Below are 14,650 nucleotides of genomic sequence, written 5' to 3'. Positions count from 1 at the left end.
GGCTTAATTAATTTTCAGTAGTACTACCCCCTTCGCAGTGGAATTTATTATCTAAAGCTGAGGGTTGGGTCATTGGGAGCTTTAGGTTAAAACTGCTTACGGTTATAATTGCAGTCCTGGGGGAACTGACAGCAAGTCACTTCTTTTCTTAAATACATGCAATTTTTTTATTTTTTTTTTGTCCCTGGACTTGAGAATTGGCTTTTTTAAAGCCTTATAAGTCTTGGTACCGTGCTGTGAGCATTTTAGTAAGCGCCCTGCAGCACAGGTTTACTTGGGCAGCAAGTGTGCTCCCTGCCCTGTGAGTTGAGACAGAAACCAGTTATAAAGACAGGTCATTGAAGACTGAAAGGACATCTTGAAATGACTGTAGTGACTCACGACTTAATAACGGGTTGCATTATCATTTGGCCCCGGCGCCATCTTTATGGAGTCTGACTAATGCTTGGAGCATCTCCGGGAGATCATGGGGACATTGTCTAGGCAGACCAGGAGTTGCAGCCCGGTTTGGGTGGGAGCATCCAGCCGCTGCCTAGCCATCTGACCTCCTGCACCTCCTGAACCATTGCTGTGATTTCCCCAAATGGCTGGGATTAGTGCCAGGGCTGACCTGCCTGTGCTCACCGGTAGAGCACCGATGAGCTGATACACCGAGGAGATGTGGGGGAGCTGGGTGGGACAGCTTGTGCTGCCTCCGCTTGTGCTGCCTCCGCTTGTGCCACGGATTAGGAGGTGTTGGTGCCAAGGCTCTCCTTCCACGTCCAAACAGATTTCAAGCCAAGCGTTGAACAGTAATTGCTAGATGCTTTATTTCAGGGCTCAAGAAGGGGCTATTCAGAAGCCTTGTACCAAGCTGAATTTGGGCAACAATTTTAGGACACAACCTGTTGCATTAGGAGGTCATGTTATCTTAAATTTTTGCTATTTAATATCTTCGTTGCTGATTTGTCTCAGGCTCATTGCAACTGGTTACATGTTCCCAGTCTTTCTCCCTGAACCCAAATACTTTACTCTTAGGAAATCCTCTTGTAGCTGGCTCATTGACAGGTTCTTAAAATATCCCATGTCCATAGGAAATGGAAAGAGAAATGGATCTGTCTGCAAGAAGAGGTATCTCTTCTTTGGATGATAGCTATAAAGCCCTGCACACGTGCATTTTCATTATACTGCATGAGGATGCTTCTAAGTATTTAGAAAACTAATTTCTCTCTTTGGTGGGAGATCATTTCACTTACATTTGCCTAAAATAAAAAGCTCTGCTTCCATAACTGAACATGAGAATTTTATATATTTCTGGTAGTTTGTTTCTGTGCAGAGACATGTTGACCTGCCAATCCCCAAAAGTTAAAATTGCAATCCATAGAACCCTTGGAGGAGACAAAAATGGGAGCAGTGCGGCTGTGTTTAGAGTATCTAGTGTCCAAATTGGTTGTTGCACTGGGAACAACTTCTGGAAAGGGGAGGCTGAGGGGAGACCATATTGCTCTCTACAAGTACCTGAAATGAGGTTGTAGCGAGGTGGTGGTCGGACTCTTCTCCCAAGTTACTAGTGATAGGATGAGAGGAAGTGGCCTCAAGATGCATCAGGGGAGGTTTAGATTGGATATTAGGAAAAATTTCTTCACTGCAAGAGTGGTCAGGCATTGGAACAGGCTGCCCAGAGAGGTGGGAGAGTCACCATCCCTGGGGGTGTTCAAAAAACATGTAGACGTGGCACTTCAGGGCATGGTTTAGGAGACATGGTGGTGTTGGGTTGGTGGTTGGACTTGATGATCCTGGAGGTCTTTTCCAACCTTAATGATTCTATGATTCTATGAATGGCTGCGAAGTGTGACCATCTGTAGTGTGCACCGAGGATGCGTGTCCTGCTCACTGGGAAAAGATTGCTCATTTTATGGGCTGATGGAGGTCTGGGGCTTCATTAAGAAATGGTCAAATTTTTATGAGTTTTTAGTCTCTCAGTTATTATTAATAATATTTGAAAATGGCAGGAATTATAGGATGGGGGAATATATGGAAGCCATCTTCTCCAGCATGTTCTTCACCAGAGTGGGACCATTTGGGCTGAAATACATAAAAAAATCTGAAGATGTGCAAGATTATGAATAATCTGAATATGTGTAAGAAATGTTGGGGGAAATTAGTAATATGGGATTCCCTATTTGTGATGCATTTACGTGTCCACCCCATATGAGTCTGAGTCAAGTCTGATTTCTTGAATGGCAAAATCCAACCTGCTTTATTTCTTCATCTGTAATGGGTAGAGAGGGCAGCCCTCTTTCAGCAGGGAGGACATGTGTAGGCTGATGACTGTAAAGGGGACATGAAGGACGAGTGTGACGTCTTTGCTTCAGATACTCCTTGCTTCGAGTCACCGGTTTTGCCAAAAGCAGCTGCATGGGAAAATTCAAGGTGCTTTGCAGTTTGCTGGAGGTTTCTCATAATTTCCACCTGATTATGCCATCATGCTTTTTCTTCCCTGGGAAAGAACCATCACCTTAGTATTGGTGGGACGTGTACCAGAATAACCATGTGTCATGATTTTAGCTGGGATAGAGTTAATTTTCTTCACTGCAGCTGGTGCGGTGCTGTGCTTTGGACTTAGTATGACAACAATTTAATAACACACAGATGTTTGGGCTGTTGCTGGGTAGCGCTTGTACTAGTCAAGGACTTTTCCAGCTTCCCATGCTCTGCTGGGTGCACAAGAAGCCGGGAGGAGAGGGGGCACAGCTAAGAGAGCGGATTCAAACTGGCCAAAGGGATATTCCATATCATGTAACGTCATGCCCAGTATGATAACTGGGAGGAGCTGGCCGGGGGAGGGATGCAGCAATCGCGGCTCGGGGACGGGCAGCGTCAGTTGACGGGTGGTGAGCGGCTGTATCGTTGGTGTTTCTGTTTTTTCCTTTTCCTTTTTATTATATTATAATTATTGTTATTATTATCATAATCATTATTATTATAATTATTATTTCATTTTAATTATTAACCTGTTCTTATCTCAAGCCGCAAGATTTTTTTTGCTTTTGCTCTTCCGATTCTCTCCCCCATCCCACAGGGTTGGGCAGAGCGAGCAAGCGGCTGCGTGGTGTTTAGTTGCCGACTGGGGCTGAACCACGACACCGTGTGAACTCATTTGCTGGTGTGCATGGCAGAGGTGGCATGGTGCAGGGTTCTGACTTCCCCTGCCTGTTGTTAGAGCAAGAAGTCATGCCACTGTTACAAATCCCTAGGAGGAAAAACTCATCTACACAGAGTAGGCGAGCAGGCACTTCTTTATTCCAGCGCAGGGAACATGGGAGGATAGCTCCACCAAACATGTGCCCACCTTTGCATTAAAATTTACCAGTTTTTATACACTTTTTCTGTCAAGTCACTATTGCATAAATTCTTTAACATAAAAATGCATACTATGTTCACTATTAAATTTAACCTTTACATTGATTGGTTTCTTTGATTGGATCACTTCATCCATATTCGTATCCCAAAATAATCATTGGTCACCTCTATTAATTAGAATTCCTGATATTCAAATCAAGATGGGAAGGGTAAGGGGATTTCCTAGCAGCATCACTGGTGTGTAACAGGTTTCTATAGCAAGTTTCCTTGGCTTCACAAGACTTAACAAATATAATAACTAACAAATACTGTTCCTAGAGTTACAGGACTGAAACGAAACTCTCCAATTCTTCATTGTTTCATCCAGTTTCTATTAGTTTCTTAATACAAAACAATAGCTACCTAGTGAGGCTTCTATGGTTATGAGTTTCAAAACCCACAATATTCTAACATTCTATTTCTACTGTAATCAAATCTGGTGATTTTTGCAACACCACCATGACTCTCTGAAGAAACAGGATGGCTATCCCCACCCTTATTGGTGACAGCAGGCTCTGGTAGCTGCTGCTGAAGAGTATCTCTATCCTTGGAGCTATTCAGAAACCATCTGAATGGGGTCTTGGGCACCTGGTTGTAGGTGGCCCTGCCTGAGCAGGAAGGTTGGACCAGATGAGCTTCAGAGGTCCCTTCCCACCTCAACTGGTCAGTGACTCTGAAGCTGAGTGTTTTCATGGCTGGGATGTCAGTCTGCCCACTGGACCTTGGTGGGTTTTGGAGGTTGTGGACAGTGGAGTAGGAGGACAGAACTGGAGTCAGAGCTGAACCTACATGTTGTCTGCTCCGTGTTGTCCACAGCTTTGTGTCCCCAAGGCTGAAACTGTGTCAGTCCTTGCCTTCACAGTTGAGGGGACTTTGCGTTGCAGTGAGTGTAGGTTCATGTGGGAGCGGAGAAGCCCACGTGCAGAGCCGGGACACCTCCACAGCTGGCAGCAGGAGAGGCTGTGCCATGGTCTGGATAGCACTGCATGCCTTCTGGCGAGTAACCACCTTTCCCTCCCTCCTAGAATGGCAACAAAGAGAGCTCCCTTGATATGCTGGGCACAGACATCTGGGCTGCCAACACCTTTGACTCCTTCAGGTAAGCCAGTTTTAAAATGCTTTAAGAGAGAGATGGACTGTGCCCTCTCTTAGCCTTTGCCCACATGTCCATCCTGCCTGTACCCAGGCACCAGTGAGTACCCTGCCAGTAATCATGTCGCTGCTCCTCCTCCTCCCCATCCCCATTTAGCCCGTGGCACTAAGCACAACCAATCTACTTAAAGCATCCTGCGTACATAGGAGAGGCCACTGGATGGGTTTGCAGTCCAAACATCTGAAACCGATACTGATATGATTACTTGTAATCATCCAAGAGCTGTGCAGGTGAGACTTGAGGCAGCTCTGAGCTACTGCTCCAGGACTTTTTTCTTCCATTAATTGGTGGCTTCACAGCTGCTGAGAAGAGCTCTTCAGCTGCTGCTTCAGTGCGGGGAAAGTGGTCAAATATGCTTTCTGTCCAGTTTTATGCATCTCTCTCTCTATGCCTGGAGCACTGCAAGAGTCTGCAGGGGTTGAGTTCCCACCTGGGACTTGCTCCAGGCCATTGGAGCGAGCAGATTGTGCAGGACCAGAGAGAACATCTCCATTACATGGACCAGACCACTACCTGTTATGATACCCCTGTGATACAGCGAGCAAGTATAGCTTGCAAGGTGTGTGCTGCATCATGTTGCATCATACATCAAAACTAGGGGTTTACTGCAAGCAACAGGAGTTCCACATCTCCAAAAAAAACCCCAGAAGAAATGAAAATAAACATGTTGCAGCAGCATGAAGGTTGGAGGCCCGCATCCATGTGCTCTGTGGCAGGGAGTGGTGCTTCAAGAAGTACCATCTTTCCTTGTCTGCAAGCTCCAGTGTGCCCTCTGCTCTTCAGCTCAGTGGTGTTTAATTAGTAGTGGACTTCCTTTGCTTTTCCCTGTTTTTCTCTCCTAGTGGTGCGACGTGGGACTTGCAGCCTGAAAAACTAGATTTCACCCAATTTCACAGGAAGCTGCGAAACACCTCCAAACACCCATTGCCTCAGATAGACAGAGAAGGGTGAGTGCCATGCATGCAATATCATGCTCTCCAGCAAGGGCTCTAGCTTCTCCCTTGCTGTAGGAACACTAGCTTGGTGGCATGGCTCATGTGGAGGACATGGGGAAGAGGCACTGGACCACGTACAGCATTTGAGGATGCCATGATCAGTCTACCTGGCTCTTCTATAATCCAGTTTTGGGCTGGAGCAGAGCTGCTCACTGTATTTTGCACTGCTTGGTAGAATTCAATCTTTAAACCACACTGGATCCAAGTCTCCTAGATCCAAGTCTCCTACGTTTAAACATCTCTGAATAGTGGAGGAAAGATCCTGGCTTAGTGCTGATACTGGTCACAGTTCCCACGGGACTTCAGGGAAGGAGAGAACATCAGTGTGATCCATGTAGGTCCAAGTGTTCATTCCCCATCTGCTAGCCATAAAACTGTTAAAACATTCAACATCTCCTTTTGATGGGGACAGCCTTCACGGGCTTCCACAGTATTGCTGGATTCCTCTTTGGTTGTTGGTTGGTCAAGCCAAATAAATGCATACTGGCACCAAGCGGATCGACAATGTTGCTTAGATGGACATCACCATTTCTCTGCAGATTCTCAAACAATCATAGTATGTTTTTTCCTCTCCTTATCATTCAGTCCTGGTGCTTAATGCACTGGAAGCGCTGTTCAGGGCTGCAGGCAGTATTAGCTGTCCTGTTATCCCAAGTTATGACAAGGCTTCAGCTCATCCCTGATGCAACTCACTGCAGATATCTGCTAAAAAAAAATAGAGTAAGGACTCCATAACCACATTTTATCCCATCAAATTTTTGTCATTTTTTTCTGGTCATTAATCATTTCCCACTCATAGCAGAAGGAAAAAAATCAGAACAGGTCTAAAAGATGAGTTTGAGAAGATTGCAGGTGACTTCTCATTGCTTTGTTGTACGTAGGGATGGAAATCTTCTCTCAGAGAAGTTTTTCTGTTGTTAAGTTGCTTTTGCCAAAGTGCAGGCCAATGCCATATGCATGGGCTGCACATCTTGTTTAGAAACACCAGGCTATCAATCCCACCCCAGCCCAGGTTCAACATCTGCAGGAGGCTCCTGTACCATATAGTGACAGGCAGAGACTCACACAACCGTGTACAGCTATTTTCTGCGCTGTAAGTACTTACTGCAGGTATATAAACAGCAATTTTCAGAATATTTGGAACACTGTAGTTCTAAGTCACTAGGTGCCTTAGTCATGTTTACTCCCATTTTTACAGATGGTTTTGAAAAATGGGATGAAGGGCCCTCTGTAAAATAAGATATAACATGCTCCCTGGTTGATGGCACTTGCCAGATGATCCTACCAGCACCACCTGCTACGTATAGGGAGGATGCAGCAGGGTCTGCTTTGTGGTCTGCCTCCGGTTCCTGGTGTGCTGTGAATGCCCAGGGTGCAAACAGGTAGAGAAGGCAGTATGGAGATGAGATATTTAATCACTTCTAAATATTATAGCTGTAAAAATGGAATAAGAATGACTGTATATGCAGAAAAGTTAAACATACGCCATCAGCACAAGCAGTGCATCTCCCAAAATACAGGTCATATGGTTAACCTGCACTAGAACAGAGGAAGCACAGACAAAATTGGTTTTATATTTTAACTTTTAAAGTTGTCTCTGTTGTGCGTTCATCAGCTCTCCCTGCCAAATCTGTGCTGAGCACAACTCAGCTTGCTGAACCTCCAAGAATCTCCACTTGCTAGCTAGGCATTTTTCCTCTTGCTTCAGTGGAACTTTTTAACATGCTAGCTGTGCAATGGAAAAATTAATAGGAAAAAAGGGAAAGATGCTGTTCAAAATGTGTTTTCTACACTTTGAGTACTGAAGAGACCATTTTGTTCCTGATCACTTGCCCAAGGCTGGCCCTGTGGCCAGGACAATGTCCACCAGGACATTGAGGTGCTGGAGCGTGTCCAGAGCAGGGCAACAGAGCTGGGGAAGGGTCTGGAGAACAAGTCTGATGAGGAGCGGCTTGAGGGAGCTGGGAGGGTTTAGCCTGGAGAAGAGGAGGCTGAGGGGAGACCTTATTGCCCTCTACATCTACATGAAAGGAGGTTGTAGCGAGGTGGGTGTTGGTCTCTTCTTCCAAGTAACTTGCGATAGGACAAGAGGAAATGGCCTCAAGATGCATCAGGGGAGGTTTAGATTGGATAATAAGAAAAATGTCTTTACTGAAAGAGTGATCAGACATTGGAACAGGCTGCCCAGAGAGGTGGGAGAGTCACCACCCCTGGGGGTGTTCAAAAAACATGTAGACGTGGCACTTCAGGGCATGGTTTAGGAGACATGGTGGTGTTGGGTTGGCGGTTGGACTTGATGATCCTGGAGGTCTTTTCCAACCTTAATGATTCTATGATTCTATGTAGCTGCATCCAGTTGATTGACCTCCAGTGTCTTTTGCTTGGCTAAAGTGTTTTCCTCCAGAAAAAACATCTGATTTTATTTGCAGATACTGAATTTGGTGGTATGATGAATAATCAAAGTGGAGTGGTTAAGGAAAACCAGGGAACTGTACCTTGCTTCTGACCTGAATTTTTCTGCCTTTAATTTCCAGCGTTAGCTCTTGCTGTGCTTTTGCTCCTTCAGTTCAAGTTCCCAAGTTCAGTTTTTCCTGTACTCTAAGAAATTTCTCAACTGCCTCTTTGAAACATGACTGCCCAAGCTGCCTCCGGTCCTGTAGTTCAGGCTCAGGCATGCTGCCTGTCAAGGAAAGCTGCCTTCATCCCCCTAATTCCTGCTTCCTCATCCCCTGCCTTTATGCCACAGTCCAGCATCAGGTGTTCACTGTGGGACAGTCCCCATCCTTTTCAGATAATATTTTCCTACGATACATTTGCCCATTTTGTACCTGCAGATGATATTATTTGTCCCCAGATGTTTGACTTGATTTTTCTCATATATATATAAAAGATGTATTTTTTCATATATATATATTTTATATATATACTCACTATATTTTTGCCCTTGTAGATCAAAGTCGCTATTTCATCTATGAGGGTAAGTCAATTGTTGAACACCTCTGATTTCCCATAAATCAATCAGGTTTTTAATTAAATTGTTTCCATTCAGCTTGCTGGTTTTTGAGTCTGGTGCTTTAGCACATGCCATTTTTCTGGATTTTTTCCCCCCATTTGCTATAATTCCACTGAGATCTGTTGTTCTGTGACTTCTAGGCACTGATCACCTGGGTCTGCTGCTATCAAAGTTTCTGTCTGATATATGTTATTTAACAATATCTTGTCACTAAGTGACCAAAAAATACACTATCGTTCTTGCATAATAAAAATATATAATCTCAATTGTTTATAAATGCAGAAGGATTATATTTATTGACCATTTTTTCTTCCCTATCATTACAAACTCTCTGCATCCAGCTAGTAATTATCTTTGGATTGTTTATTTTTTCTTTCTTGATACAACAAAGTCCTTCAGCTGCCAGCTATGTGTGTGGTCTGTCTGTGGTGGTTTCTCACCCCAAATTTTTTGTGTTTCAAATTGTATGTTTGTATTTAGATCGATTGCTGTTTGCTATCTGAGATGTATGTTTGTGCTTGTTCGCTGACACCTTTCTTAGCAGGGAAACAGGAGCTCCTGTGGAGACCAACAAATGAGCAGTGCTTCAAATGAAACATTTTTCATTATGTTTTTGTGTCCCCATTTCTTTTTTCCCAGGTAGGCTGTGCTTTTGGTTTTGCTTGGTCTGGGAACTGAATCACCCAATGTTACTGCTCAGAACTGCCTTTGGCTTTCTCCCTGCTGCTACTACCAAAAGCATTTGAACACTGTGGTGGATGGTGCAGGTGGAGAGGACTGGGAAAAGCATTTAATTTTGTATTTATGGCTTTATGCCCACGTGGGAGTGTTTTGGAGGCACAGCTTACTCGCTTCAGAGAGTCTCTTTGTTTTCATGAGGGTCCTCTGCAGTAAGAACTAATCTTTTCCATGTGCCATAATAGAAAATTAACTTTGGTTCCAGCGAGGTTTCACTTGGTTTTGGTTTTGTTTTCTTCCTGCCACAGGCTTGGAAAAGGGAAATATGAGGATGGTGACAGCATCAACTTGAACGACATAGAGAAAGTCCTTCCAGTGTGGCAGGTAGGTAATGAGGACATCTCCTGCCTGTGGCATGGTGGAGACCAGCACCTCCCTGTCTCACCTTTCTTTAGGAAACCCTCCCCAGAAGTGGGAAAGCCTGGGCTGGATGCACTGAGCTATGGTCCTTTGGGGTTTGTGATGGAGAATTATGCTTGTGGTTTTCAGCAAGCCTTGCTGTGAATCTTAGTGCTGGGCAAGGGCAGTTCGTTGGGAGGTGAAACACTGAGGGCAGTATATGTATACACGCATATATACATATATATATACACACATGTACATGGACACAGGGCTCATATATTTTAGGAAAGGAGGTTCTGAGAAGCACCAAGCCTCCTGACAGCTCCAAAATAAATTGCTGCCAGGAAGCCAGCAGTGATGGTGTGCTGACCCAGATGCTTCCCCTATGGGATGTGCATATGTTTATACGCAATGGTCATCTACTTGTACATTTTCTCCAGCCTGTTTCTTCTCCTAGTCTATCTCTACATCCCAGTTTTGGTAGTTCTAGTTAAATGACTTTTGATGCTCAGATGTTGGGTAATGGCAGGATGAGGCCCTTATCCCCATTGAATAGGTAAATTTTCCAGCATTATATAATTTTTTGCTTTCCAGAGCCCTATTCCTCAAAGGAGCTGAGTGTCCTGGCAAGTTTCTGAGGATGCTCAGCATGTTTTTGCTGAAGTCTCCTCTTTGCCTCCAGAGGGAAGGACGGAGAGATCTCGTGTGCTGTGGTAGCGTTACCCGTTTCAGTGCTGAGCAAAGAGCTCACCGGGCTTCTTGCTCATGCATCATGTGAGGAAAAGCCTTACTTATCCTGCAGATGGTGTGATGATCTTACTATTTCTTTTGGGTGAGCTAGCTGGCACTAAATACGCAAACCAGTGGAAAGAGTGGAGAACTGCTGCTGACTTTGGCAGGGAGGAATGCTGCCTGCAGCTGCTTTCTGCTCAGTTTCTTCCATGCTCGGTATGTCTGGACTTTAGGTCACAGGGAGAAAACATCAGGTTCAGCTGATACAGACCCCAGTAATTCTGCAAAATAAAGTTATTTTCCCTGGGGAATAATTGGATATGAGGAATCAAACCACCTTTGGTGAGAGGAGCTGATGTTCTTCTCTAGGTTTTAACTTCTTTTATAATTGACAGCTATTAAATAAGCCAGGTCCTCCTGGTCTGGTTGTCATCTCATCCTGTTGTAACACCAGGTTGAGTCCATTGACTCCAGTGAATTAATACCAATATATACCTTATATGTATCTTAGTTCTTAGTGTGATAGCTCTAAGCTGGAAGACCTACTGGGAATGCTGGATTTGGTGTTTTGTTTGTGCCTCTGGGCAGACTCATGCAATACTGTGTTATTTTGGAGACTCATTAACCTAGGCGTGTACAGTCATATGTGCCTGTGGGCACTAGGAGCCGGGTAGTTCTGGTTGAGGATTTATCTTGTTCAGCATTGACAAGTGAAATACTTGCAGACAGCTGGTTTAATCCTGACATATCATTGTTAACTGGATTTGAATGTGATCATACAATGCCGGCAGTGATTTTGCTGGTCTTTATCCCTTGTTTTAAATGGCTCTGTGGAGCACAGTGCATGGGGCATAAGGGAAAATATTCGTGTGAGCCTATGGAAGAAAAATATTTCATCTTCCATGGGGCTTTCCCACACTGCAGTTATGTTTGTGTCATATCCTGAAGAAGAGGCTTTTCAGGTTGGAGATACATAAACTCTTGTTCTGTCTGTGTTTAAGATCTCTTGGGTTGCTTACGGCAGCCGTGCATGGACAGAGAGGCTGGTCCGAGCATCCTCCAATGCGACTGGGCTGGCCCGAGCATGCTCTGGTGTGACTCGGATGCAAATGTTTTGCTGCTGAATGTGCTTCAGCAGCTATAACAGGGTTAAGAGCACCAAGTTTGAGAGAGGTAGTGAGTCTTACTTGCAGGCTGCTTTGGAAATTTGGGTTCCTTTGATGGAAAAGTATGATGGACATAGGGCATGAATCTAGAACTAATTTCCCATATACATCCAGGTCTGTATGTGTATCTCTACAGAGAGATACAGTGACTCCCCCTAATGGGTTAAGCAGAATATTCTGGATATCTGGGTGTTAATATATATACCTGAATTTTGCTGCTGGGATCTATCAATAGTATTTTAACAAAATATTGCAAGGAAAGCCTGCGGCTATTTGGCAATTAAAAGGTGAAAAAATAAACAAAAAACAAAACCTCCCCCAAAACTTTCTTTCTTCATAGCTGTCTGAGGGAAAAATGCTTGTTACTAGCCTTTTGTTTCGAAATTGGAGAATGTGTGCATCTTGCTCCTTGGAGAAGCTCTCAGCCAGCTCCGTGGCAGGGCGTGCTCTGCCATCTCGTGGGCATGCACAGGCAGGCAAATCCAGCTCCGCTTCAGCACTGGGCGCAATTCCTTTGTGACAGCATTGAGAACTGGTATTTTGAAGCTTCCTCCTGCCCCATCTTTTCAAGGCTCATCTGGGGTGCTTGTTTTTACTGGTAAATAGGCTTTCTTTTGAAAGCTTTGTGGCTAGGAGTGCATGAGGTCACTGCTTTGGCTCAGCTTGTGAGCCATAACCTCTTCATCTCTCCTTACTCACAGGAGTCTGTAGTTGGATTTGGGCACTGATTCACCTAAGTGCTGCCAAAAAATGTCTTTGGAAGAAAATAATCTTTTGAAGATAAGTATTCCCCATTCATAAGATCTGCTTTTTATTGCACACCAGGGAGGATCGGTTGTCTGCTGCGTTAGAGAGGCGCAGCTCAGATGCAGAGCCAGTCTTCATCATCCTCTCTGTTTTCACCTCAGCTGGTTTGTTGGAGGAGACCATGTAACAGTCTTGGCATCATGAAGACGTCAATGCATTTTGCTTTTGCTCCCTTTGACAAATGCTCGGAAAGGCTTTCAGGCTTGGATGTGTCACAGCCGAATGCCCTGGTCCTAGATATGGTCTTCAGACTGTGAGCCCTTGGCAAACTCTACACTTACCAGAGAAAACAACCCAAGGGGTCATGTCCTACAAGATACCCTCCATCCTCCCTGTGAAGCTCATGAAGGATGCAGGAGGCTGCATGTCATGGGGACATGCTGTGAATGCTGACAGACACGAGCAGAGACACATACCAAATGGTTTCTGGGCTGGCATCTTGCAGTTGTTGGCTTTCAGTTTGCTGCACTCATGCCTCTAGACTGGGCCTGCCCTCCTCTGAATGGTGTGTTTTAGGAGGTAGAAATTATGTGGCACTTTTGAAAGGGATACAGGGCTTTACTATGGGATAAACTTGAAAGACAGCACTGATGTAATTTGGTTTGCCATCTTAATTGCCTCGCAGCTCATCTCCTCCTCTTTCCTTACTGATTTTTGACCCTTTTTGCCATTGTGCTTGGAGTTACAATAAACTGCTTGTTTCTCTTCTGGCTATGGTTGTCATCCAGCTTCCTTGTTGGATGAGAAACAAGGGAGCAGCTCCTTAGGAGAAAGGCAGACTCAGTAAGTTGTTCATGTTCCTCTTAGCACCACACTATTCCTGACTTTGTCCAAACAGGCTTAGAAGCACTGTCATTCTTGACCATGCTGGGATCCCACCTCAATTTAGGCACCTAACAGGCATCTCTGCACACTCTCCTTGGGACCCCTCCTCATTGGCAATTAATTTCAAGTCAGACCTTACAATTCAGCATGGAGCTCATGTGGGTAAAAGTGGGACCTGTGCATGGGCTGGTCACTTAAGGTTCCTGCCGTAGGAGAGGCACGGACACATTGGGGCATGGTTCATTGCATCTCAACATAGAGGTCTAGAGAAGGTCAGATGATTACCATCTGAGGATACACACGTCCTTTCCCTGTCAGCTCTGCAAGGAGCCCAGAGGGACCAGCTCACACATGGACTTGTTCAGACATGGTAGGTGCCTTAAGAGAGATGAAGCCAACCCAGGTGTCCAGGGGGAGAAGGGTGGATCGTGGGCGAGCATCCCCTCTGCCATCACTCTCCATGCGAGGTGAGGGGGTCAGTGTCCAGCACTGGTGTGAGGGGCTTGCTCCTGGACCCTACAGATTGCTGACCCTTCCAGGGTGGTGGTGGCAGGGGGGCAGGTCTCTTTGGAGCTCAGGGACAGTTCTTTCATGGGGTGGTATTATTTACTATCCCCATAAAGAGTTCTCATCCCCTCCACGTCCCCTCTTGCCTGCTCTTTCTCTACTGCAAGATTGGGCAGTTCTCATTTTAGCCAGCCCAGATCCCTCCTCTTTCAGAGCCTTGGCCACAACATGGCCCTCTCTCAGCAGACTGTTCTGCACCAGTGGAGCTGAGGTGGGCTCATCCCTGTCTGGCATTCCCTCCCACTGGGAGTGACCTGGTCCATGTGGTGTGCCCCGGTCCATGTGGTGTGCCCCATGTGCTGTATGTCCCTCCTGCCACTTGCCAGGTGTAACCCTGATGTCCTTTATGTGCCCATCAAACACTTATGAACAGGTTGTGGGGGCTTTCTAGGAGCCTCAAGCTAAGGGGTTTTCTTCTCCCTGCTCCCAGATCCTGCTAGACTCCATCCAGAGCGTGTAGGCATGGCATTGCTTTCAGAGAAGGTTTCTAGTCTAACAAGCCAGCTTCCCATATCCCAAGGGTCTTTCCAATACTGTAACTGCTAAAACCACTGTGGAAAGTCCCTGTCAAAGAGTCAAGGTTTATTTGAGTATAGGTCACAATGTATTGGGAGTCAGATCTCCACTGCTGAGTAAAAAGCTTTTGTTTTGCTGTGACTTCCAGTAAGATATGGTCTTTCTGTGGCCTGGTTTTTGTTGCATTTAACCCAACTGACAATGACCATCTCCTTGGGCTGAGAGGGCAAACTGCTATGGTCACCTGTAGCCCTTCAGCATCACTCCTATGTTAGAGTTAAGGCCACCGTTGACCAAGGAAGGCAGATGAGACCGTTGCCATCTCCAAAGCACTGGAGAGGAGAGGTCTGGACAAAGGCTGGCTTATCTTCCACATAGGTCACCAGCTCACAGGTTCTTGCAAGGTCCAAGCCTG

General features: G+C 45.4%; 1 protein-coding gene across 5 annotated transcripts in view; it reads left to right on the top strand.

Annotated features, from left to right (window-relative positions):
• Positions 1-14,650, top strand: part of CTIF (cap binding complex dependent translation initiation factor) — a 150,374-nt gene that overhangs the window by 33,717 nt on the left and 102,007 nt on the right. For all 5 annotated transcript variants that reach the window (XM_064438140.1, XM_064438142.1, XM_064438138.1 and 2 more), the window contains exons 4-6: positions 4,407-4,480; positions 5,377-5,481; positions 9,529-9,604. In XM_064438140.1, coding sequence (XP_064294210.1) covers positions 4,407-4,480; positions 5,377-5,481; positions 9,529-9,604 — 255 coding nt within the window. The remainder of the gene's footprint in view (positions 1-4,406; positions 4,481-5,376; positions 5,482-9,528; positions 9,605-14,650) is intronic.

This window comes from Phalacrocorax carbo, chromosome Z, assembly GCF_963921805.1.
Source record: "Phalacrocorax carbo chromosome Z, bPhaCar2.1, whole genome shotgun sequence".
In the NCBI taxonomy this organism is placed as follows: Eukaryota; Metazoa; Chordata; class Aves; order Suliformes; family Phalacrocoracidae; genus Phalacrocorax; species Phalacrocorax carbo.
This window is presented reverse-complemented; position numbering and strand designations above follow the sequence as displayed.